This window comes from Cimex lectularius, unplaced genomic scaffold (assembly GCF_000648675.2).
Source record: "Cimex lectularius strain Harlan isolate CLEC.00 unplaced genomic scaffold, Clec_2.1 scaffold122, whole genome shotgun sequence".
NCBI classification, from domain to species: Eukaryota; Metazoa; Arthropoda; class Insecta; order Hemiptera; family Cimicidae; genus Cimex; species Cimex lectularius.
Window position 1 is genome coordinate 979,076 of NW_019392735.1, and position 26,932 is coordinate 1,006,007.

Sequence of the window (26,932 nt, forward strand, 5' to 3'; positions counted from 1 at the left end):
ATTCAACCCCTTCCAGTTCCACGTCGTTCATTGTGTCCAGAAACGTTTGGGGGCCACAGACCATATTTACTCTGTCGAGAACATCCTTTTCAGACTGCCTTCACATCATCCGGAAGGGGGTATTGTGACCAGAAGACATTTCTCGTTTACAGGCTACACTTCCGCTCAGGTGGCGGTAAATATTTCCTAATCTCAAGCCCGGGTAAACAGGTTTAATTGGTTTCCCCACAAGGGTAGCGGTGTTTTATTGTAATTTTTCCACTCGGAAAAATTACCCTTGTTGAAACGTGGTAGAGGCGGATTCATGGAACGCCTACAAATGTCCCAAGAGCTAAACAGCTTCCATGTGTTCTTTTCAAATAAAAGGTACCTTCGCTTTAGCCATCCATCTCCCGAACGACGAGACATTTTTCCATTTGTCGGAACTTTTCAGCGTCCTCGGAACGAGAAAGGGAGAAATTAAAATTACCCCGGAGTACTTTTTCCATTTTCAATAAAACGCGACAAAGTATTTTCTGATTTTATCTTTACTGGCAAGTGGGGTGGGAATAACAAATTGCTCAAAGCCGACTCACCCTCTCAAAGGGGGTAATTGTACGCCAATGATACAACCCTCATCGAACTGCTTATCCGAGACCGCATACATGGGATTTTGATGGTATTGTACTACCACATGTGCCGGTCTCGCACTCTATTTCAGGCCATATTTATCATCTGAAAATCCTTCTCCTGGCCTTCGGGGGAACTCGAATTTCCACTTAACTCCTTTTGCTTAATACTCGGATTCACATGAATTATTGCCCCTGAGAAATTTACGAGATGGGTTTGTGACATCGGTCAAGACAGGGGTTTGTCATATTGGACGTCTCGTCGTTTACCTCTCGTAAAAGGGAACTCGATTTCACCTGTCTCAACATTTGATATCTTCCCCCGGGTGTCTACCCCTTCACAATTGCTGCTCCAATTCCAATTCGAACATCTCTTCATGTTCAACTCGATTTTTAATTTTACACCTTTAGGCTTAACCTTTAGACTCATCTTGATTGTCGAAAAAAGACTGTTTAAAGCAATTTAATATTATGTTAGTCTATTTACTTTCACAATTTGTATGTTTTACATTTTATAAGATTTAAAAGCCCCCCACCAAATCTATCTAGAGAATTATTTATTCTAATAATAACAGTAGAGATAAAGTCAAACAGAAGAAATGGATAATTCTTACCAAATACTGTACACATGATTTTATTGTTACAATGAGGCACAAAGGCCTCACCTGTCTTCTCATACTTTTGTTGAGATTTTAAATAATTACATCTACAATATAAGCTAATTTACAAAAATCATAATTAAAAGATACATTTTTTATCAATATATAGCCGAAAACATATAGGGAATTAAATTAAGTGTTATCGAGTACACACCGATAATCCCAATATAAGTCATAGAACATCCTAATCGAAAAAACTTGGACGAGCTTTAAATGCTTGTGTAGTATTGTAGTGCCTTTAAATTGAATTGGTTGTGTACATTAAATGAAACGCAAATACGGACAATATATTGATCTAGGCCCATTTGTTATTGCGTTGAAAAATAACAAAACAAATAAACATTAATATTAATTTATCAACAACATCAATATTAAATATTGATCAAACATTAATATTAAGTATTATTATTATTAAATTAATCCATATTTGCTTAGTGGTCATAATTGACTATATTAATTATTCCAATGAATTGTTCTTTTTATCTAAGGTTTTGGGTTGAGATGAAAATATGGCAAAAAGAGGGAAAATTCAAACGGTTGTAGGTTGAGATGAGGAGTTGGTGTCGAAGTCACGATAGCTCAGATGGTTAGAGAAGCGGCGTATTGAACCGAAGGTCTGGGTTCGAATCCCGCACGTGACACTACTTTCTCATCTCAACCAAAACCCTTAGATAAAAATAATAACTGATTGGAATAATTTTTTTTAAATACTACTGAATGTGTGTGCCATAGAGACACTTACCATAAATGGAATCGGTTTTCATGTTTCATCTTGTGAGAACCTATTCACCGGATCAACGCACAGGCTTTTGCGGCGTCGGTGGCCGCAACAGTTATGGGGTTAAAACGGCACGCATCACTGTAAGGTAAAGGTCCCTGGCTCTACTGGCCCTGTATTCTAACCCGACATACATAAATGTTTTTTTTGTTCAACACCGACATCCCAAGGGTTGATATGACCTCTGCTGTTGCGAACTTCGGGAAAAAAGCTCAGGCTTAGTTTTTTGACGATAGGACTAAACCTCCAAAATAACAGAACAATCCACTCAATATTATGAAATTGTTTGTCAAAGTAGAGGCAAAAAAAACGCTGGACCCCAGAGGAATGTCTGAAAGCAGGCCTAACCGCGTCTTCTCTTCTATCGGCGAACTGATAAAAGATTTGAATTATTCAACGGGCCAGACGAGGTTTGATAAAAGAGTTGTTTGCCCCCTATCCGATATAGAGGACGGTTAATGAAGCCGGGATCTCGGCAGTTAATTATACGATTTCCACGTAATGAGAATGTCCCTTTATCACGAGACCGGTGGTACAAAGGGCGACCGGCGAAAAAAGGAAATCGACGCCGGCCAAAGTAAAAGGAAAGTGGCAAATTTGCATACTTGTACTCCGCTGCCTCTCTCCTTCCTTTATACAAAGCTCTTTCTCTCGTTTCAACGAACAATTTCCAATCTAGATTGATATCGGAAACGTTCATTGAGATATCAACCTCGTCTATATAGAATGTCAAGGGTGGATGTCCTATTATGTTTGATGTGATTTTTATTTTTCTGAAGGAGAAACAGTCTTTGTCTCCGGGCTTCTATATTTTTCAAGTCAGAAACAATTTAATGACATATTGCCATATACGGCCGTATGACAAACTGGCATATGTAAATCTCTTGCATTAACGAGTTATTATAAATCATAAACAATATGTTCTAGATTTTATTCGCACAAACAAAGAAAGTTGACCATTTTTCATCCAAAATTCCAAATTCAACCATAACATGGCAGGAACGTGAGTTTTGATTCTATGGAGTTTGATGGGATCGGTCAAGTGGGGGGCAAAGAAGAAAACCACAATGCACTTCATACCCTGATGTTTCAAGTCAAGTTATTATGTCATTCCGTTCAAATATTAAGATATTTTAGTGTTTATTAAGAAAAACACGTTTCTCTACATAAAACCAGAATTTTGTCCAGTCTAACGTAACTTTTCCCAACTTTTGATCTCATTTTTAGATTTAGCGCCGAAATTCCTTTTAGATTAGGCATCTTGTAAAGTTTGAAAATGTTACGTTAAACTGGAGAATATTCATGTTTTATGTAAAGAAACAGATTTTTTCTTAAATAAAAACTAAAAATTTGTAACTTTTGAACGAATTGAGCTAGAACTACGAGGTTTTTTTTTTAAATTTTGATTTATACATTGACTATTTACAATGAAAAATGTATACTGCCCATTATATATTATAATATAAATAATAAATATTATATAATAAAACTTGAAGTCCATAACGATCTCTCAACCATTATTTGAAAAAAATAAACTGTTACTAAATGTAAAGAACGAAACACAAAATAAAAATAACGAAAGTGTGGGATCTCCCTGAATGACATTTCACGTTTTTTTAACCACGACAATAGGTTCTTGAGGTTCACACTATTTTGTATGTATATATTCATAACTAAGACGTATTGCAATCATCATCGCTCTTTTTAATTGTTTAGTCGAAAAGTATGACAATGATTTGGAATTTTCTTTTTAAGGATGAAGATGTATCGTTAATAACATTTCTACTTTCCTGGTTCAGTGTTGATTTTATATTGTGATATTTCTCCGTAAGGTCGGGTGGGGGGATGTACCTGTAATTTGGTCGTTAACGATCATTTTCGTCTGTTTAATCTCACTGGGTTACAGACGCGTTTCGGCATTTCGCCACCTTCAGTGTTGTTTTTTTCGCCCAAAAATCACCCAAACTCAACACTAATGACGAGTCTGATGACCAGCCCGGCGAGGGTAGGCAGAGGCAAACCGAAATGATCGTTAACGACTAAATTATAGGTAAGGTTTATAGATTAAACGGTACTTTTGAAACTGTGACATTTTAATAACTTGCACGTATGCTGCAAAATACGACTTTCCTTTCAATTTCATATAATTTGGGTTTTTCGAGCAAGACATGTTATTAAATTAGTAATAATTTGGTATATCCAATGTGATGTAATGGAAAAATCTTTATTACATCTTTTCTGTTTATGTAGGCCCCAGAGGCCAGAAAAATGTATTGTAATAACATGAAATTTCGAAAAATTAATATGTAAAATTCAGAAAAGTTTATTTAAGCACGTTTCAAGCTACTGGGACAATTATGATGAATATATAAAAAACAAGTGGAAAATAAAATAAAAATTGTTATGTATAGGCTAAAAACGATTATACAAGATTTTGTCGGAATTAGTGTAAAAAATATGAATTTCAAGCCCAATAGACAATGATTGCTCAAAAATGACAAATGGTACATTTTGATTCACTATTGGTTCGTTTGGTTTTCCCAAATCCAAGCTGTTAAGGACAAATACATTTTCACCTTTTAAAAAATCACGTTTAAGCCGTTTCACACTTACCCAGCAGACAGGTAACCGACGCCGGATACACGACTATCGGGAAGAACGTGAATGTTCCATCAATCCGGCATGCTCCCGACATCAGTTTTGCCGTTTTTGTTGAAACGCAATAATTTAATCGCTTGTATAGTGGTGTACAGACGTATAAAGAAAAGAAGAATAAATAAACTGCAATGATTATTCAGATATCGTGAGATGCGGTCGGGTGTGATGTAGGTTTCAGAAAAACATTTTCTTTATCGTGCCAACGTTTCGATCTTTTATTGAGCCCTGAAGATGATCTCAATAAAAGATCGAAACGTTGGCACGATAAAGAAAATGTTTTTCTGAAACCTACATCACACCCGACCGCATCTCACGATATCTGAATAACTATCGATTAACGGTCACTAATCTCTACACATTTCTACACGAGAAAAACTGCAATGAGTTAATCCAATCAAAATTGAAGAGACGAGGTTGGGACATTCGTTGTACTTTTTGAAAATTAAAAAAAAATGACTAAAAATTCTTCAACTTTGTACTTTATAATGAGTGTGAAAACATTTGACGAACTACTTGAAAGAACAAAACACTCCTTACATAGCTATATATACATTTTCGTTCTCGAACACGATCAGTACTTCATCAATGTCTGCCATTTCAGTCGAATTCATTCTAAAAAGAAAACTTGAAAACTTTGAGGCGAATGCCGTGGCGGGTTGATTTGAAAACCTCCATAAACTATCAACTCCCTCTACTTTCGCTTGGTCCTCCCAATAAAAACGTGCGCAAATATACAGCTTTTCTTAACATATTCGGCTACTTATTACACATTTGACATTTAATGGTTAATTAATACTAACGGTTGTTATTACAGCTTATTACAAGATAAAGTAAAGATTTGTAATATTTTAAGATTACTTTTAACTTTTCTTAAAACCAAGAGGAAACACTATAGTTTTTTTTATTAAAACCCCGCTGATGGAAAGGTAGAAATCTGTCTTCTAAGTGGGAACAGCATTCGATCAATCGGAGGATTACGTGAGATGCTGTGTCTGTGCCATTAGACTCGAGGGATCGTGACCATGACACTCGGGTACACATAATGTTTCGTCTGCCTTCGTGGGAACCTCGGGCTCTCGTAATTGTGTACACCGAACGGGCACGATGTAGGTGATAGTAGTGCTGTAGCACTTAGGAATTATTTAATCCCGGCTCTTGTTTAGTTTTGGTTCCGCGCTACTGTTTGCAAGACTTTTTTTGTTTTCAACTCATTTCGTGTAGCTGGGGGTGTTTTCGTATTTACCGCCTTAACAGCCACTGGGAGTGTGTCGGGGTAGGAGGAACTGAGAAGATTGGGGCTCATGGGATTACTTCACGGGATCCAAGGCAGTTACGTTTTATTTTCACTGTTATAACCGCTTTATATCTCAAGGATGGTGGAATGGGGCCGAAAAGTGGATATGAGTAATTAAAAGAGCTAGTCGTTACCTCGCATGTTACAAACTTATCACTCTTTTGGGGATTCATCGCGTACAATGGGGTCCATTACATCCATCAGATAGTTAGCCTTTCAACGATCCATTAGCGATTTCATCTACACTGATGAAGTTTAAGGAACCACTAATTTTATTTAGTTTAAAATGAAATCTATTATCATTCTACATTTATTACAAGTAATTAGGAGCTATGGTAGACAAAATAAACAGTAAATAATGTTTTATTTACTTTTGTACTGATTAATCCCTTTTACAAAAAAGTAGCCTTATACCCTTCCATTCTGCTACGCCTAAAGATCGCTTTCAGTTAATCTTTTTTTCCGTAGTTTTCAGTTGATATTCGAGGAAGGATTGGGCCAGCGCGAAGTCGCCAGGAGGCTGAGTTTAAATCACTCTATAATCGGAAGGTTCTTCGGTGCTTCACACAACAAAACCAGGGCAGGGTCGACGGACAAGAGAGACGATAGATTCATCCATCATCAGGCTCTACGAAACCGCAGCATTGCGGGAAATGAGATAAGCAATCTAATAAGACAAGTACGAAATATTTCGATTTACTCCAGGACTGTAACAAGAACGCTCAATGAAAACAACCTCAGCGTCCGGCTCGTGGACCTATTCTTACTACAGCTCACAAAATGGCCTGGCTTCAATTTCCATGGGAACATGTGAATTAGACATTGTAAGATTGGGTACGAGTTCTCTTTAAGATGAGGTAAGGGTTGGTCTCAATTCTTCAGATGGGCTCCATTACATGATGTATGGATCCTCATGTGGCATTTTCACGGTGAGTCATTGATTTTCTGGGGTGGCATTTCCTCGGACGCCCGCACCAAATTGGTTGTTGTGCGAGGAAGATTTCTAACTTCACAGAGGTACTTACGAAACATATTCCCAAAACATGTAATGCCATTTGCCCCCATATCGGTGAGAGATTCTTGCTAATTCAGGATAATGCCAGGCCCACATAGAGCACCTATTGTGGATGACAACCTGACAGAGATTGGAATGATTGCTTGGTGTGGCCAGCTAGAAGTCCAAATTTGAACCCAATCAAACACATTGGGACCATCTTAAACGACGACATGTACGACCTCGAGACCCATGTCCTAACACTCTAGAAGAATTAGAAAGGCTGTTCTTGATAAATGGGAAAGAATTCCTCACAATTTTACAAGAAATCTTTTTAATGGACGTGGTTCGTGCCTGAGGTGGCAATTTTGTTTTCTATTTTCTATTTATACATTTATTATCCATAATTTTATATTTATTATATTTTCTTTTTTTTACCAAACAATAGACGGATTCTGTAACGCTATAACGTGGTCAGTAATTATTTTCACTTAAAATATTTTGGGTTGTTTGATATGTTGAACTTTCCGAGACAGAACATAAAAAACACGAAAAATTAGCATGTCCAGTTATTTCGAGATTTTTAGGTAAAAAATTTACAGCCCCTAAGCAGCTTGTGAAATTATCAAAACTGATGGCGCAGGACCTTAGATAATCACAATCCGCGAGTGGTTTGAAAAATTTAACCTTATTAGATGGGAAAGGGAGAAAAGGGTCCATTAAGATTTCAGCAAGGTGAAAAACATCTGGAAACGTCCCAAGTGAACACAATAGGACCTGATAAGAGGTTAGAAACATTCAAAACGTCTTTACTTACTTGGTAAACAAATTACCAACGGATTATCTTGTCTGTTAAGAAAAGTGTTTTTTGGAGAAAACCTGATACCCGTTGTCAATGGCTAAATTGGAGACCAAAAGTTTATTCTAGTTCGTTAAAGAAACAGGTGGAAAACATCCATGATGATACTACGATCCGGTTACTGTGAGTAGGAACTATCTTTTTAAAAAAAGGATTGAACACCGCACTCACTCCATCATTCACCATTTCTATCCATGGTGATTGTTTTTTGGAACTACGAAGATGTTCCACAATTTCGCATGAACTCGGAACTTTATTGCGGGCGTAAATAAATTCTGATCTAAAAGTCAAGCTTATCACTATTTCAGCTTCTCACCATCTTCAGTAGTGCTTCTCAATAGGTTCTCTCACAGTTGGGTTCCAGAAGAAAAAGGTCATATATTTTACTACAGACAAATGGTTCGCTTAAATCCTTCTACGCTCACCAGTCAAAATTAAGGTGCAAGTATGTCGACAGAATTCTTCCTCTTACTTCTTACTTCTTACTGGGACTAGTGTTGATTTGAGCGACTGGTTAAAAGATGGCTAACAACAATGGATCTCAATGAGCTAAATCTTCGTTATATTATATTTTAAAATAAAGAGATAAAAACATGGATATTTTTGTTACGAACGGTCATCCCATTGAAAAGAAACGAGTAAACTTTTCCGAAAGAGGATTACCTTAAACCCAAAGGTTGGATAAAAAGGACATTCTCTTCCTAAATTAATTGACAATTTCCAAATCAGGCCTTTGTTGGGCGTTGAGTCGGAGGTCTCCGGATTACCCCTGGACCGCCGTCGATTAACTCAGCCTTCCTAATTCTCTCACACCCCAACGAGTGCGATGGGGTAGAAAACGGGAGGGTAAGGGAAGGCCCGCGGACAATTCAATTTTCCCTCGGAATTTCCCTAACTCCTCTCTGCACTTAGGCAAATACATCCATTTTCCGATGGGTCCTCGTCACTTCTCTGTACAATCGACGCCAGCTCGGTTTTCCATTAAGCGTTCTAACCTTCTCATGCAAAACTTGACAACGCTCATAACCGGCCGTTAATGGCCCCGCTTGAGGCTTAATTACATTTTTCGACCCGAGACCCGGATAAAGGGAACCTGATATCGGAATAAATTACTGAGGTTATTAAAAAAAAATCCTGGAAATATCATGGATTATTATCATATTTGATATGTCCAGTAAGTGAACATATCGTATGTTTTTGACATTAATTAGAGGAAACTGCGAGTATCTGAATTAACTGGATAGTATCTTTTTACCTATCTCTTTTCCTCACTAACACCGTCTCTCACTCATTCTACTGTCGTTTTATCTCTCCCAGACACAAACAAGTCACATTCCACACGATTGCGTACGTATGACAAACCAAAATGTTCGGAGACAACCAAACTAAATCACATAATTTTTTCAATTAGTTCAGGTTTACGAAGTGAATGCGGAAAGTACGAGCAGTATTTTGAGGTATCTGAATGAGATAGAGAATCGAATAAAAAAACCAAAAGGTGGTACAAATACGAACAGTGGTTCCAGTTCAGTACACCTGCTAAATCTTGTTCACTGGAAAATAGCAGTAAAAGTAAAAATAGTAATAGTAAAGAATAGTAGATATATAGTAACCAATAAGTGGATGTAATTTGCCAAAATAAATTTAAAAGTATTAATTTTATGTTCAATGAAAGGGAACTCTGGCATGTTTGTGTTAGTTGTACCAGAATTTGAATATAACTATTTTAATCCGCTTCCTAATCCATCTCTTTTAAATGTTGTGAGATGTAGTAGAAGTGCCTTTGTTTGTTTGAGTTTAGTATGTTAATAACGTTCTCTGGGGAGTTAATTATCACATTTATCAAAGGACTGAGCCTTCAATCTGAAGCCTTCGATGTACAATTTTGTACTACTTATTTACTACTATTACAATTGTACTATTATGCTTTAATTAATAACCATCCAAACGTTCTCGTCTATTATTTTGAAGCAGCATTTGTTAGGAAACTGTAGCCTATGCCAAGGAAGTTTGGAGATTTTTATAGGGACAAGTTCGCCAGGTTCAATCCCTGTGCGCCAGTCGTAAAACCGCGGCCCTCCAAAACAAAGCGATCCTCCAAAGCACCCTCTCCCCCGAACAAACTCCATAATTTAGAGAGCCGAAGGGACTTCCGTTAATTCGGGCAGAGTTTTCAAGTGGTACAATACCCTCGGATTTAAAGAGGATTCCTTGTAACAATGGATCCCCCATCGCTTATCGGTTACGCCCTCTCCTCGGTTCAAATTAGCTGGTCTTTAATTAAAAGGGGTTAAACTCTTCTACCAAGAATCTAAGACGATATTAATTTTAAAAATATAGAGAGAAGAATTCTTTCGCGTGATGATAAAAGTTACAACAACCTTTGGGTCAAACAAATTTTTTTAGGCCATATAGAAAAATTCTGCACATTTTGAATAATAAATTACTACCTGAACCTGTTTGACTTACAGTACAGTCGCGACAGTCACAACTAATCATGGAATCAAGCCATGAAGCGAAAATTCGTGTTTGCGGGATAACTGCAATCATGCAGAAACAAGCAGTAAAACCGGACTGGTTTATTAAAGAATGAATGTATAGACATAAGTGCAATTTGAAAAATTAGCAGGGAATTTCGAAAAAACTGGGCAATAGTGAAAGTTTGTGTGAAAACTCGTTTCTTGATCATTTTGATCTACCTATTTTCTAAGTTTCAATCTATCGGATACTTTCCGGCTGTGCCGTGTTTAAGTTTTACTAATAATTTTGGTTAAAGCCCACTAAGTGGCTACAAGCGATCTAAAGGACCAAACTACAGGTTCATCAACATCGTAGACCTCACAATTTATGGGTTAAAGTGCAGCCCAAAAGGGCAAAAGAGACTGGAATAGACATAGGCCACAATATCTCACAATTAATACCTTTTAAATTTAAATAGAAAATACAAAAAGCTTTATTTTTCGAACTAAAAAATTTCCTTTTCTCCGACGATATGTGTTTCGATTGAACCGACATCCAGATAAGGGGGGCTCNCCTAACGATCTCCAAATAATCATTGGCTAACGGTCACTAAACACCACAGACGTAATTTAGTAGGTTTTGTAATTACTGTAAACGCAGGTGGACCAGTGTAATCACTAATTAGTAATCACTATGTTGCAGGCCAACAAGCAAAAAATCACAACCGACAAGCAAGGTTCATAGTTGGTTATTTTAAAAGTTTAAAATTGTTGTTTTGTTGGGGTTTTTTAGACTTATAACATAAAAAGACGCTATGATTATTCTGTTCTAAAACGTCTTAATTTTTGTCTTTGAAAAACACCGCCTGGAAAAACGCGAGTTTCTCATCACGGAGTAAACGAGGTTGTAAATAAAATCCCCTACCGAGGAAACGTACTTTGTAATTTTAATCAGTTCTGGTTTTTCCCCTCGGGATAATACTAGTTGTTAATGAGTTGGCACTTGAAGGATAATGAAAGCAGGTTTATTTATTTACCGGAGGGGAAAGAGGACCACGGGGAGTTACTGCTAAGAGTCCAGACGAGCTGGGATGCGATTTGGAAGGGAATAAGTGCTTTAGTTAGAAATGAGATTAGCCCGCTCCCCCACCCCCGGGCTAATTATAAGGGATTAGGTTGGATTTGTCACCAGAAGTCTCATAACAGGTTTGAATAATCGAATTGAAACAGTGGGACGGATTATCATCTTACGGTAAGATGCTGAGGGATTGTCATCGAAAGGAAGAAAGCCTAGTGGAAAACTCCGGTTATTTGCCCTTGGAGTTCTTCACCTCTCCCTTTATCAACCATGGTGGTTGAGCAGATAATATCTGTGGTAGTTTACAATGAGAGACAATTTGATGTCGAACTTTCGCAGATTTTTTGTCTAAACTTGTATCTGAACAACCCACATAAATCCATATATTCTATATATAAGCGATAAACCTACTTTTAAAGGAGATAATTATTGTTTTGGGGAAATAACTTAGAAACTGAACTATTTTGTTTTTTATCGCGAGATTGAGATTGCTTATTCTGTGTTTCAACCCTTGTATTCAATATATTTCCAACAAAGATCAATAATTATGTATCAATTCTATATTTGACTTGATGTGAATCGCCTGGTGTTTAAAAATTGAACTGAAAAATCGCTAAGAAATCCATCATGCTATGAAAATCCGTGCTTATAAATAATTAATATAACGGCTGCTACCGGGGTTATCTGTACGTATTAAATACCAATGTTAATTGATATGATGTGAAAGTAATTTTTTCTTTTAATCATAACCGTGAAGAAGGATGGGTCATCCATTCTTCCGACTTTTGCCGTGTAATGGTGGTAGTTTGGTACCGACAGGGCCGTTTCTTTTCAACGTTTGGACAAAGGTTCACAACGGTCCCACGTCATCTAGGAACCTTTTGAAATCTCCGTCTCACACTTAAATATTGAATTTTCCTGATCAGGTTATTCATTATCCCCCCCCAAAAAAAAGTGTTTAGTTAAAAGTCTTTATAGTTAATTTATTTTGTTTTATTTATTGCAATTTAAGTAGTGTAAATATTCAACCCATTTGTAAAATTTACCTTTAAGGCACATTTACCTCAATCCTTTAATTATTTTTATTATTATTTATAACGTTCATGTTTTACCTTAGATGGAATTTTCTTAAGGGAGGAAAGATTAGGGTGGAATAAATAAGGATCAGCGTTGTAAGGTGGTGAACAACCAACGTAAAAATCTCGTCGGAAAAATTACATTTTTATTACCCAAATCCCTTTAAACGGAATATTTATAGCCATATTATCTATGTGAAATGTTAATAACAATGAACTTAGAAATAGAAAGCTGTAGAATCGTATTAAATATATCATATTTATTAGGCTATTATCTGTAGATCGATATCTCGGTGTGGACGTCTATTATTAATTTCAATTAATTAATCTTAATGTAAGTTATTGGTTGAAATGAAAAAGTTAGTGCCAAGAGCGGGATTCGAACCCACGACATTCGGCTCAATACGCCGCTGCTCTAACCACTTGAGCTATTGTGACTTGGATCCACTCGGACACCAACTCCCCATCTCAACCAACATTAGAGCAACGGCGTATTGAGCCGAAGGTAGTGGAAAAAAAAAGTTATTTGTGTCAACGGACCACGAAATATAATGGATCTATTAATGTAGGTAGGGCAGTTTATCAGGGTTTTGGTTAATTAATTGTGAATTATTTATCAACTACACATCCTAAATTAAAAAGTTGGTGGTCAATAACATCGCAAGTTATTGACTTATTAGGTTTAACTTGTAATGATATGAATTTTTTAAAAGAACTTTGAGCAGACTATTATTAATATAGGATGGGTAGTTATCAGGGCTTAGGTCAATCAGCTATGAGATATTTATCAATTGCCAAACTTTCGGCCTATATTTTACCTTTCTCCGTGCTAAAATATAACGTTGTTATTTAAATAAAACAGTAACAGAGTATTTGTACCTCTAAGTTTGATGGCAACGCAGAATGCACTACCCATCCAAAATTAAAACGTTGGTGGTCAAAAACATTGCAATTATTGACTTATTAGATTTAACTTGTGATGATATACATTTTTGGAAAGAACCTTGATCTATTTCACTAACTCGAATACTTTTGTTTTAAAACACTGTAGGTCTTTAAATAGGGTCACATTATTGTTCATTTAATTTTCAAAGCACAGATATTTTCAAAAAAATTCATTATGCCTTCCGCTTTGTGTCTGAGGCGTATCCCAAATGATATCAGTCAACACCACGATGGCATTAAGGACGCCACCCCTTAGAATTATCACGAATGCAAACAAGTTATAAATTATAGGGTGTCATCTTATGAATTATGTCTCCATCATTCTGCATAAACCATAAATCAAGTATTTTTTAATCCAACTGAATGCTAATTAAGTCTTCTTTTATTTCTGACAGATTTACATTCATTCAAACTTTAAAACTGATGTAGGGACATTTTATACACTTTTCATTTTTTATCTGCACGAATCGATTGAACTGTAAAACAGTACTTGCCCTTCTGTTAATTGGACGGTGAACATGTTTAACTGACTCTGCGTATTTCCGACAAGACGCACTTGTCTAAACAGCGATCCATTTCCCACCAACGCAAATACGCGTCCGACAGATCCTCGACTGGCTAATCAACCCTATTTACATCCGCCTTACCCGGGCAGAAATACCGATCTCCGATTCCCAGTCAATATCGTTAAAACAATGAGACTCACCCATAAAGGAGCGCTGCACCGGCGATCCCGCCCCCGCACTGGGCGACGACGTACATCACTCCTCTCAGAATAGAAATATTCCTCGTCAACGCCATGGCAATGCTGATGGAAGGATTAACATGAGCTCCTGAAAAGAAAGGAAATTATTAATTAATTTGTATGTGGGACATAGAGGTAAAGAGAAAAAAGAAAGAGAGATCCATTGACAAAATTCTTTTTTTGAAACTATGGGATTTTTTCTCTTGATTTAATTTTATGCTCTGCAAAAGTAATAATGGATAAGCCAATCATTTCCCTAGAGATATGGCTGGGGAATTGAGTGATGGAGATCCATCATGCTGGGAGTTGAAAAACAGGCACATTTCCCATAACGTTCGCATGGTCTTCCGACCTTTTATACCTTTCCCTTGATGAAATTTTCACTGGCGAACAGGGTTTCGTTGCCTGACGTTAACAAAAGTAGAACGAGAAAGGATATTGTAAAATATAATTTGCCGATTCTAGTTCCACACGCAAATTCGAACTATATTCTCGAGTTGATAATCGGCAACAACAATAATTGGTACATATTTCGGTCCACTTGGAGGAAAACTTTCAAATTGGTTTATAAAGCAATAACATTGTAGGATGAACTGGATGTTTGTTTGATACACATTTCAAAGAATTTAAACGAGCAATTCGTTTAAGCCTATACCAAGTGACTTGATAAATGGAAGTTAAGCCAAAAACATAAAAACAACGCTTGTTGAGTTTAGCCAAATAATGGTCTATGTTGCAATGAATACAAAATAATAGACACACTTTTTGCAGGATTTTTGTCATGTTTTACTCGTCCCACAAACCTGAAGAATCAGACATCACTTTTTGACCATTTTGTAACAAATGGTTTGCTAATTACAACAATTTGTTATATGAAAAAAATGGTGTTTAAGGACATAAAACTGTTGAGAAAAGCTAACCGAATTGTAAAGCTTGAACTGATTTGGAGGACGTATAGTTCAATATAATTATTCAGAAATTCAGTTTTTCTGAAACCTACATCATACCAGACCGTATCTCACGATTTCTGAATAATTATCGATTAACGGTCACTAATCACCACACATTTCTACACGAGAAGGAAGAACATGAGATTCTATGAACAAATTTCAACTACATATGGACACGCAGCTAAAATTATTCTGAAGGACATTGCCAACAATGAGAAGAAACTCGCATCGGCTACCAACCAGAGAACTTTTTTGCTGAAATGCAGACATCACAAGGCCCTGAAGATGATCTGAATAAAGATCGAAACGTTGGCACGATAAAGAAAATGTTTTTCTGAAATCTACATCACACCAGACCGCATCTTACGATTTCTGAATAATTATCGATTAAAGGTCACTAATCACCACACGGTTCAATATAACATAATATCAGAGAAATATATAATTTATACAATACTTAAAATACAAATTTGAAACTTTAAATTCAGCATAAAGATTTAACTACTGAAAACCATCCGTTTAGCTAATCGCAAAAAGTAAAAATAGGCTTTTATGACAAAAAAACTTACCATAGGAAATGCTACGGACGTGGGAGCACCGACTTCAATGAAATTGTTTTTAAACATATTTGTCACGTTACTGTTACTTATTTTACGAATTATTGTTGTTTTTCTTTTCTCTTAAAAAACATAAGTCTACAACTAACTTTATATCTAAAATAAACCTGATAATTCGACATATATACCTGTGGTTCCTGGGATAAGTCAAAAATGGTTAAAATCGAATTAAGTACATGGAGAAAAACCACTTCAGGAAGATTTGTTGATGTTGAGCGAATCAGAGTATTCCTTTGAGATTTTTACCTCCACATGGTTTTGGGAAAAAAATTTAAACCTTTAATGACGATTTCCCCAAAGTTACGATTTTCCACTTATATCACTTTCCCTTTGTACCATAAATTAAGAAATATCTACCACTTTGAACGAAGATTTCTGTAAAAAGCCTTCTGCCAGCATTTGAATTTTATTAATAAGTAAATACTAGATCGAAAATTATAACGGCGTGTTATTCTCGCCTAGGAACTGAGAAATTAAAAACGGTTATTAATGTATATATTAACGTACATATTTATTAATATGATTTTCTGCCTTTCTTAGCTTACATTTCAAGATTATGATATATCACTAGAGTTTTTTTATGATGTATAAATAAAAATAGATATGCAGGATCGTATTAAACAGTCAGAAAGCCCAAAAGACGCTTCTATTAAAGTATACACAAAAAATTTAAATTCGTTTGAAGCAAACGTTAAACCCCTTTATACGAATTTTCGAACCAATGAAAAATATATAGGTTGGATAGCCGGGAGGCGTTCGCAGATGTTTGGTTTTCCACTTCTAAATTCATAAATTCAACTGTATTTCAACCCTTGGAAAGGTATATATTTTCTCTTTCCTCTTATGCCAACAAGGTTTTTTTTCGCTTTTATGTCATTATATACCTTAAAAAATGAGGTTGAAATCAACAAACACCTCTGGGGCGTAGGTAGTAGCACCGGTTAAGGCGTTAACGGCGCTCATCACTGTAAGGTACAGGGAGGGTTCAAATCTAGCAGCCCTATGTCCGAAACCGACTTTCTTACAAATGGGCTTTTTTTCAAAACTACCGGCGTCCCGGGCGTTGATATGACCTCTGCGCTTGCAAAGACCCGTAAAAACACCTCCTGAAACGTTTTATTTTATATCTTCGATTCTTATTTTTTGTAAAAAGACCGGGTTTTGCCCTCACGTGTAGTTTATAGGGTTCTAAACTCCTGTAAATTTGTTTCAAAGCTATCACGTTTTTTCTATTCACAAAAAATACGGTTTTCAAAATACGAATAACAACTTTGTTTTTACATGACATTTTTTTAAAATCTACTTGCAAAGTAAGGTTTGAAATCAATCAGTTATTGTTTTTATTTAAATTAAAATAGTATGTATTTTGAGACGAACATGTCCCCTTCTGAGCGACAACTTTTACCAACTCTGGAAGAATAGTGAGTTTCATAAAATAAACCCGATTTCATGGACCATTTTAAGAGAAACTCAAAAGTTCCTACAATTTCTTGCTTATTATTTTCTTATCCTAGGTGAATAATGTTAAACCTGAGTGTCATCAGCTTAGGACAAGCGTAAATTTGAGGGTCTCAATAGTCAGCAAATTAAACGAGTGTCTTTCTTGTTGGTGTTTTCATTTAATAACTGTCATCTATGTTCGAAAATCGTCACCGCATATAAACATCTCACTGAAATAGGATCGATAATGATCCAATGTTTCAATGATTCGCTTGTTCTTGTTGGTGTCAGCAAACTCAGAAACGTTCATAGTCAACTCAATTTTTCCAAGTAAATGTATCAATTGATTTTTGTTATGAACGCCTTCGACAGGTTTTGCTGGTACGCTAACTGAACAAATAATCAAACTCCGCAATCTAACTCCATTTTCTGGTGACATTTTCGAGTTCGACGGCGCGGGATTTGGATAGGTGGCAAGTTTAGGCGAAGGTTGTCGCTGGAGACGTTAATTACATCCGACCAAAATAAATCTCAACTTAAACATCGAACCCTTTGAGGCTTAATCCATGGCAACCAACGCGCTTCACAGTTTCAAGTTGCTTTTGTCAATTAGTTGAGCGCGAGGGCTGTTAAGTCGGTGATATATTGTATTTGAATCAAATTTTAACCGGCTCTAGAAGAATTTAGGACCAATCTTTAAGCATTTTTATTNTCTCTCTGTCGTTTTCTCTCTCACTCTCTCTCTCCCTCTCTCTCTATTTCTCTCTTTCCTTTTTAATTATGTTAATTTAACATGTTTATTATTAATTCAGTTTGTTAATGATGTTTCTGACCTATTTGTATGTTTCTTTTTCTATCTGCCTATTTCTATTTCTCTCTCTCTCCATGTCCCTTTCTTTCTCACCCTTCCTCCTCTCATTCTCTCTCTGAGTCTCTGTCGCTTTCTCTCTCTCTCTCTCTTTCTCTCTCTCTCTCTCTCTCTCTCTCTCTCTCACTCTCTCTCTTTCTCTCTTTCCTTTTTGATTATGTTAATTTAACATGTTTATTAATAATTCAGTTTGTTAATGATGTTTATTTAATTATTTCGATTCGTAATGTCCACATCTCTATTAAAATATTTGTTGCTCAATGCTTTCACGATGTCTATCAAAATGTTTGTTGTTCAATCATTTTCGAGGGGTTTCGAAAACGTTTTTTGTTGTCATGTAGATCTAGGGCTTTCAATTTCCTTTCATACCAGCCAGTTCTGAAATCAGTTGTGAGGAGGCAGGTGTTCCTCACACAGCAGGATGCAGGTGCGTCGATCCACCGAAGTCTCCATTCATCAAACCAGGACAGAATCTTCATTGTCTTCCTTGATCGAGATCATGTATAGTGAATTACTTCGATATTACTAATCTGAAAAATGCCGCTACGAGGCGTTTACATAGATATTAATCTACATATACCCAAAACCATAGTTTAAAAAATTAAGAATTTTTGGAAATTTTTTCCATTAAAAAACGATCCGGATAAATACCCAGTTAAAAACATCGGTTTTATATTCTTTTTTTAATTAGTTTGCGGTTTTTCCAAATTCTTCCCTTTTTTCCGAATTAATCGCCACGAGCTGATTCAGCTGACATACCGCAAACGTTCCAGGCACAACATGAATAAAGGAATGTCCCTGAATCCCTGTGGGAACTTAAAGGGAGTTTTAGCATTCCCAAGGACCGCAGGACCAGTTTTAGAGACACGAAAGAACAGAAATGGGATTATGCTGTCCTCGGGCAACTTTTTAATTTTCCCTATGGGATGTATAATAATAAATCTTGTAATTCCAAACGAATTTTCTTTTGTCACAAGATCGGCACAATTGTCACTGAGTCTAATTTATTCATTTTTTCCACAATGGTTCACCCAGTTAAAGCTTGATAAATCTCTTTCCGTTTAGCATATATTCTTTATGTGAATACCTGCTCTGTTTTAACACATTAATCCTTCATCTTGGCTATTTTAGATCCGGCAATACAGTTTGCTAATTTTTTTAAGTGGACTATTTACACGCCACAGAGATCGCACACCAAAGAACAATATAGAAAACGGTTGGCTTCGTCCCAAGGGCTTTTCTTTCGGAGGATACGCCCTGCTTTCGACTATTCTCAAATCCTGGGAACGAATCGTTTATCGTTTGATTGTTGAATAACAACTATAGCCAAATTATGCATAAAGTTTTCTATCGGCTTGCACAGCATCAAATATGAATAATTTAAGCTTGTACCGTTCTGTTTTGAATCCGCGGTGGATTTCGCCCGGGTATAAATCAAGCTTACGAATGAACTTACCGCTCCGTGGTTGAGGGGCAACAGCGGCCGGAAGAGATGTCAGGCCGCAAATGAACTACTACAATAATAAATCAAATCGGGTTTCGTGAACCATGGTTTTACTCGAAACTGAAAAAATGAACCTTTGAAGCCCTGGGACCTCATAAATGATTACCGTTAACCGTTGAATCTTCAGGTAGAACCGAAAAACAAGATGAAGGACACGAATCCTTCGAACACGTAGAATGTTCGTTTCCCTAACAAAGTTGTGGAAGCCAAGGAAAATTTTAACGGAGAATTATAATTTATAGGTCATAAAAATTAGAATCATTTGGGCATGTCGTCCTGCAAATTAATCAAGGAAAACTGAATCGTCAGCTAGAGTAAATATATGTATGTTGTGGTGTAAATTAAAATGTACTGGTTATGTAGAAAATAATCTGAATATTTCTTACGTGTGACACGTTTAGAATAATCAGCAATTTTTTTGTGATTTCTAACAAATGAACCTGGTCTGTCAGTTTCTGTTACGTTCTCTGTCTCTGTCTATCTGTCTGTCTGTCTCTCTGTCTCTCTCTCTCTCTCTCTCTCTCGCTCGCTTGCTCTCTCTCTCTCTCACACACACACACATATTGGATTTTATTGACAACAGGTTGATGATTTTAATTATAAACGTCGAGAAAGTGTTGACTTGACTATGTTGCCTTTATTATTTTTTCCTACATAGTTCCTATATTTTTATATATTATTATATATTTCTTATAGTTATATTGTCCAATTTTTGTTAAAGACTGTTATTGTTTTATACTCAAGTGAAAAAATAAATCATTACATCGTTGCTCATGATCATCATTTTGATTTGATAAAAGGCCGAAGATCGTGTTCGCTTCTGCATTTCTGTACAATCTAGCATTTTGTTATAAATTTTCTGCCTCGACTTTCATATCGGTCGTTAATTATAATCTTGTAATTTGTGAGCGGTTAGTTCTGACGCCTGTTATTAAAACTTGGTCCACGTCCAAAGGAAGCAATTTTTCCCCTCCGCTAAAGGGGATAAAACGCGAATCTGAAATAAAAGAAAATAACTCGGCACATCTGTTGGAAAAGCCACACCGTTTGTCCGGTATGGAGTTATTTCATCGAAGCCGGTGTAGATAAAATACGACCTGCGACCGGGCACTTTACGCCGTTGAAATACGGTCGGAAGATAACAGCGTCACTTCAGGTTCATCGTTTATCCAATCCGTGTTAATACATTCTCGAGGGATAAATTGTCAATTGTCACAAATGTTTTTCCCCGTTTTCCAACCTGGATGAAATTTGGAATATAATTATAAAAATGGTTTTCCGTTTGCTACAAGATCGATCTATCGAAAAATCGAAGAAGACTTCGATTAACAAGGCTTCCCAAACTTTTTAGCCCGCGGACCCCTTTCACTGAACAAAATTCAGGGCGGAACGCTCTCGTTCAAGTATTCAAGTATTTAAGTATATGTAGTAAATTAAAGTTTTATAAATCAGCCAGTCCGTTTCTAATTAGGATATCACTATGAAAGTAAACAATATATTGAAGTACTTAACTTTATTTACCAAACCCGGAACACAAAAATCAAATTGGACAGAACGGAATCCATAGGTAGATAAAACTGGAGCCAAATTCAAAAGTAATTATTTCAACATTAATGATTAATGAATTAATGGGAAGAGTGAGGTTATTTTAGCCTGCACAATTTGGATATGTTTAGTTTAATTTTTGATAGTCGAAGACGGATGTCGGGTTCAGCATCTAGAGAGCTTCTGCATTTAGTTTTGGTGGCTGTATAGATAGGCAATCCGAATTCGCCAAGTTTTGCTTTTTCAACGAGCGGTTGAAATTTTTGGTTTTCCAGTCAGAGCAAAAAATCGGGGGTAAGTATCGGACTCGAAAGTAGACTTGAAGGTGTGGTCTCTGAAGTAATATCTATCAAACAATCGTATTCACTTGAAGATAGCGAAATACTACTTTTTCAATAGATTCAATCCAAAACTGAATTTTTCTTTCGAAGACGGAACTTAGTCATTAGCATCGAAACTTGTCATACTCTTCCCTTGCAACGAAAGACTCGTCTCATTAATTTTGATGAAGATATCAAATAAATAAGACATTATACATTGTCATTTCTCATCATTGAAAATGTTGGCCAATTTGATATTGTGTTGAGATAAGGCGTCAAAACATAACTCCCGTAATCCTGAAAGTGTTTCCTTCGAGACAGCCCTCTCACTTTTGTTTGGAGAAGCAGGGGATGATGAAGGCTTCCCATATCTTCACGTACTATTTTGAAAAGTATGACTTCTTGATTTCAAAAGCCGCGACTTTATATAATTCGTAATTTGAACAGACTCGTCCAAAACATTCTTTAAAAGGCTGGCATTTGTTTCATAGTTAAAGCATGTCTATGGAGAACACGACTGCAATCCTTCGATTTTATTTTATTTTAGTAATCACTCCGATCGTTCGGCCAGTCATTGCTTTTGCACCATATATGAACACATCAATAGAGCTGGAATTTCATTAGTTGTAAAGAAATCGTCCAACAAACGGAATATTTCGGTAACTGCTGCATTGGCAGGAAGTGGTTTGCACAAGGGAAAATCTTCGGACAAAAGCCAACCCAGCGACATCTGTTGATTCGTAGATTTGGAGAGAAAATGAGTTTTGTTGGATGCGAAAAACCATTCTTTCACATCATTTGATAAATCAAGTATCCGTCATTTGACAGTATTATTTCATAATGGCACCGAATATATACGTTTTATTGCTTTTTCGTCAAGCATTCGAGATATACTATCGTTACCACACGGTTTTATAACGTTTCAGCGATGGTATGAGCTTTACTTGCCTGTACAATTCGATAACATATTTAGTAAGACGCTCATAATGAGTTATCATTAAGTTTCCTCATGAATTTTAATTAATTTTTGAGAACCAGCCAGTTTAGTGCGTTTCCTCATGAAAAAAAATCAGTTTGCTTCTCCAGGAGTTTTGGATCTCTATCATCAAAATGATGATTCAATTTAACTGGAACCATTGAACTGTTTGGAAGGACGTTCGCGCAAACCAAACATTGAGCTATACCCTCATCATCCTCTATAAATCCAAAATCTAAGCAGCTGCCGTGGTACTAACGCTTTTAGTAATCACTCCGATCGTTCGGCCAGTCATTGCTTTTGCACCATATATGCACACATCAATAGAGCTGGAATTTCATTAGTTGTAAAGAAATCGTCCAACAAACGGAATATTCCACTTCCAATGTCTGTTTGACCTGTACTATATGGAGACTTGTAGAATTTGTGCATGCTGGATACTGTTTAAGTGCTTCATTTGAAGGCTGTTCTTCCTTTGGCTTGTCGTCAGTAATGTCTTCATCGGAAGGTTGTCCCTCCGCTTCATTAATTCCAATTCCGCGCTTTCCTGGCTGTGTTGGAGAAACTGCATGTTTGCTCAGGGATCCTGACTTTAGCCATCAATCCAGACTGGAATAAATAACTGATCAATGAGAATGACATATAGATAGTGCACTCGCGAGGAGGTTTGAACTTGAATCACATTTTTGAGAAACAACGGCTTTTAAGCTAGTTGTACAATATTTAGAACAACATCAATACAGAATCATATGATGGATAACATAAATAGAGTTAACGAAATCCAAGGTTTGTTTTCCACCATCCATCCCTCGGGGAGTAGATAGCTTTTATATTTAATTTTACCGGATATTTTTTTTAATTAAAATGGTTGCTAAGTGAATTGAAAAAATTCTTCACGAGATAACCTTACAAAAGCTAATTATACTGATACAATTTTCACCAGATTTTAGGTAAAAATTAAGACACAAGTTTTTGTATGATTTTATAAATTTATATTATACATTATATAAATATTTTTAGGCATTTTTTTTCTCGACGTAGCCCAGGCTTTCGATCGGGTATGACAATTCGGGTTTACTGAGAATATTTCAGAAGGTAATTCCCAGTTCCTACTACCTCATATCTCTTTTCTTTGATATTCCAGTGAAACGTAAGTACCCCAAGGAAGTATCTTTGGTCCGATCCGTTTTGCATATACACCACGTACATTCCTACGTCCCACATACATCCCTAATTTTACTGATGACACGGCTATTTTCTCTTCTCAATCCAATCCATCCGTCGTAAAATCCTAAGTTCAAATCCATTGACCGAAGAAAACTGGAGAATCAAAGTGAAAGAAATAAAACGTGTTTAAGTCACTGTCGCACTATGAAAGTGCCTTCCATTACGACTGTATGACATACTGATCCCGACTGTTGTCGGAGTATATTACCTGGGACTTTGCATTGATGAAAGACTGGCGTGGAATCAACACGCTCGATTGAAACGCTAGAAATGAATCGTAGTTTCCAAACTCTTGCTGAGACTACTCGAACAAAATCGCACCTACACATTAGCAACAAACTAACCTCCACAATACAGACATTTGTAGGATATGGACCTACGGAGTGGAAATTTCGAGCTCAACCAAATATTCCAGTTCATCCCGTATTCAGCCTCTTCAATCCAAATTCCTCAGTAAAATCCCTAATCTCTTAACGTTTCCAATGAAACCGTCCACATTGACCGCCATATTCTATTCGTTCTCCTTGTCAGAACTTGCTAAAACAAACTCCACAATATGCTTTTTTGGACACCCTCTTGTCCAATAGTTTTCCTCTTTCAACCTACTTGAAAAATCCTCCACATTATATTACAAAATTTATTTATTGCTACTAGAGGTGCAAATATAAAATAAATATTATTTAAAAGAATGGAGGCTTTGCATTTGAGGGGGCATCATCAATGTGCGAGAACTGATCAGTATTAGATAGTTTAAAGTTAGATTTTACGAATTTACGAAAAATGATGCTGTGTAATAAATTGCACCACGGTTTTAAGGAAGGGCTACTTTTAATTGATCACGATTTCTCCAGCATTTTTAACATCCCTTCAGATCGGCTCCGTCCTGACGTTATTAATGGATCCTTCTTACAAGAATGGCGGCTCCGGGATCAGAACTTGTTTTACCCTGGTTATATTAAATTCCTAGGTCAATTTCAATTGTCACTTGTCCCTTTTGCCTGTCCCCGGTAAGAAAAGTGATGCTGTAATTAGATCCGACGCTGTACAAACTTTACTATTAGTCATCCCCCGAGGGGGTGTCGCTCTGCTTTAAGATGTGCAAATCCAATTCTGCAAGATGGCGTCAGGGATTTTAATTAAAAGTAAGGAAGGGAATGTGCCGGGATAGATAAAACGAATGGGCCACCAACTGCCGTTTTTGTGTTTAAATGATGCCTTACATTGAGGCCTCAACTAACATGCCGCCACGTCAATGGGCCAAATGAGTAATTACACACAAAAGCCTTCCCGCCTTTTCAGCCTTTTAAAATCAAATCATAGCAGCCTGATTAAATTTACAGCAGAGTTTATAATTGCTAAATTGTTTCTAACCAACGTTTTCTCGGATGAAGTTACAAACATAATGACGAGAAAAGTTTGCCATTAAAGGTGTAAATCATATTAATTAATTCATAATCTTTTCTGACCATTCTGGTTTTCATGTCCTCAATCTTTTTTCCATTGAGTCTGTCATTAGATTGACCCACCACTGAAAATGGCGAGAATCCGAGATGCATACCAAAACAGCAAGGATAGTCATACAAAAATGGTTCATCATCACTCCGAAAGGAAATCTGAAAATACTAGGATTCTAACGTAACTAATAACGCAAATAGTATGACATGTGTTAAATTTGAGAAGTTTTCTGACGCAACAAATTAAAAAAAGAACTAAAAATAATTGTTGTTGTTTTTCTTTAATTTTAATTTTAAAAACTATTACAGATAAAATGAAATCATTCCCTCCAGTTGTTTCAAAATTGACCCATGGGAATGTAGCAATATAATGGAAAGTACATTCAGCCCATTCTCTCCTTCTAATCGATTTTAAAGTACTTTTGATCCATTAAACGCCGAGCAATATATACATAAAAAGGATAGTTTTAAAACTCCAATTAAGTCCCGAGACTTGGAATGATAGCTAAATGAAAAAGGAGAACCCTTTCATTCCGATGGTTTCAACGTTCATTTGATCCTTGATAAAGAGGAAAATCTTCAAAAGGAACAGTTTTTTTAAATAACCCTTCCTGGCTTAGTAATGGATCATTGAAGAGAGCGCTTCTGACCATTGTATTACAGGAAGTTTGAAAATGTTGTAAAACTGAAAACTCATATAGAGTACAAGTAACAACGCTATAGCGAATTAATAAAAAATAAATAAATAAATAAAAATTAAAAAAAATTAAAAAAAAACATTTGACAAGGTTATAGATGATATGTTTAAACTGCTACTGTACGGTGTATGGTTTGAAATTTGTATTTAAAACCATAAGTTTCATAATTGTGAAGACAAGTCCATAAAAGTTTCATAGACCTGATGAGAGTGAACATACACCTCGAAAGCTCGACGAAAAGACTAAGTGATTTCTTTTTAATTGGCGTCATCCATGATCGTTATTTAATCATATAATTACAATGTTAAGGCTGACCACTAATTATATAGGAGATAAAAACAGACATGTGCAATCATGCATTAAGTTTGAAACGAAGTGCATACCTATCAATAAGGAAGTTTCCAGCATTATGACAAGATTGTATTATACTACAATTTTATGATTTACGTGTTTAAAATAAAATCATGTCAAGATATAAATATGTCTAAAACATCGCAAGGAATTTATTGAAATCCTTTCTGTGACAGAAAAAATATGGCTGTATGTTTTACAAAGACGGTTATGCAATTTGTTTAGTGTAAAAATGTCAAGATTCATCACTGTCTCATATAAAACAGAAAATTTTCGTGGGGTGCTTTTTTAGGACAAAGGGATGTAAACAAGATCCGTCCTATAGGAGAGTATTCTATTTTCTAGGCGGAGTATAAGTTTGACGGAATGGAGGTAGCGTGGGAACCTCGGAGAGGCTCTTCTCTCAACTCTGACCTCTGCCTCATCGGCTCTCACTCTCTCTCCCAGGGATCTTCTTTCTCTCGCCGTTACCTCGACGAGTCGCGATAATGAATTATTGAACGGACAGTCCCAGGAAAGTGTTTTGTTTTTCTTTGAAAAGGTCGCATATTAGGCGAGTTGACCTAAATCCCCTGAGATTCTACTTTTTAATTGGGATTTGTTATTTTTACGGAATATATTCGTACTAATTAGATGAGAACTATTCCCGATGGACTGTATCAATAAATAACAATGATTTTAGACGAGTGGAAAACAATGAATCGGAAAGACCGTAGGTTTTGGCAGCCGAATCCGCTACCTGGCCCTTTTTCAAGGAGGCATTTCTTTGCAAAAACAATTCCCAAAGTCCCTAACCCCCACGCGCCACCTCTTCTTGAATAATCGGCGA

At 36.3% G+C, this 26,932-nt stretch overlaps 1 protein-coding gene across 1 annotated transcript in view; it reads right to left on the bottom strand.

Annotated features, from left to right (window-relative positions):
• LOC106660935 (neurogenic protein big brain) overlaps positions 1-26,932 on the bottom strand; it is a 90,126-nt gene that overhangs the window by 47,781 nt on the left and 15,413 nt on the right. The window contains exon 2 of the mRNA XM_014384007.2: positions 14,115-14,241. Coding sequence (XP_014239493.1) covers positions 14,115-14,241 — 127 coding nt within the window. The remainder of the gene's footprint in view (positions 1-14,114; positions 14,242-26,932) is intronic.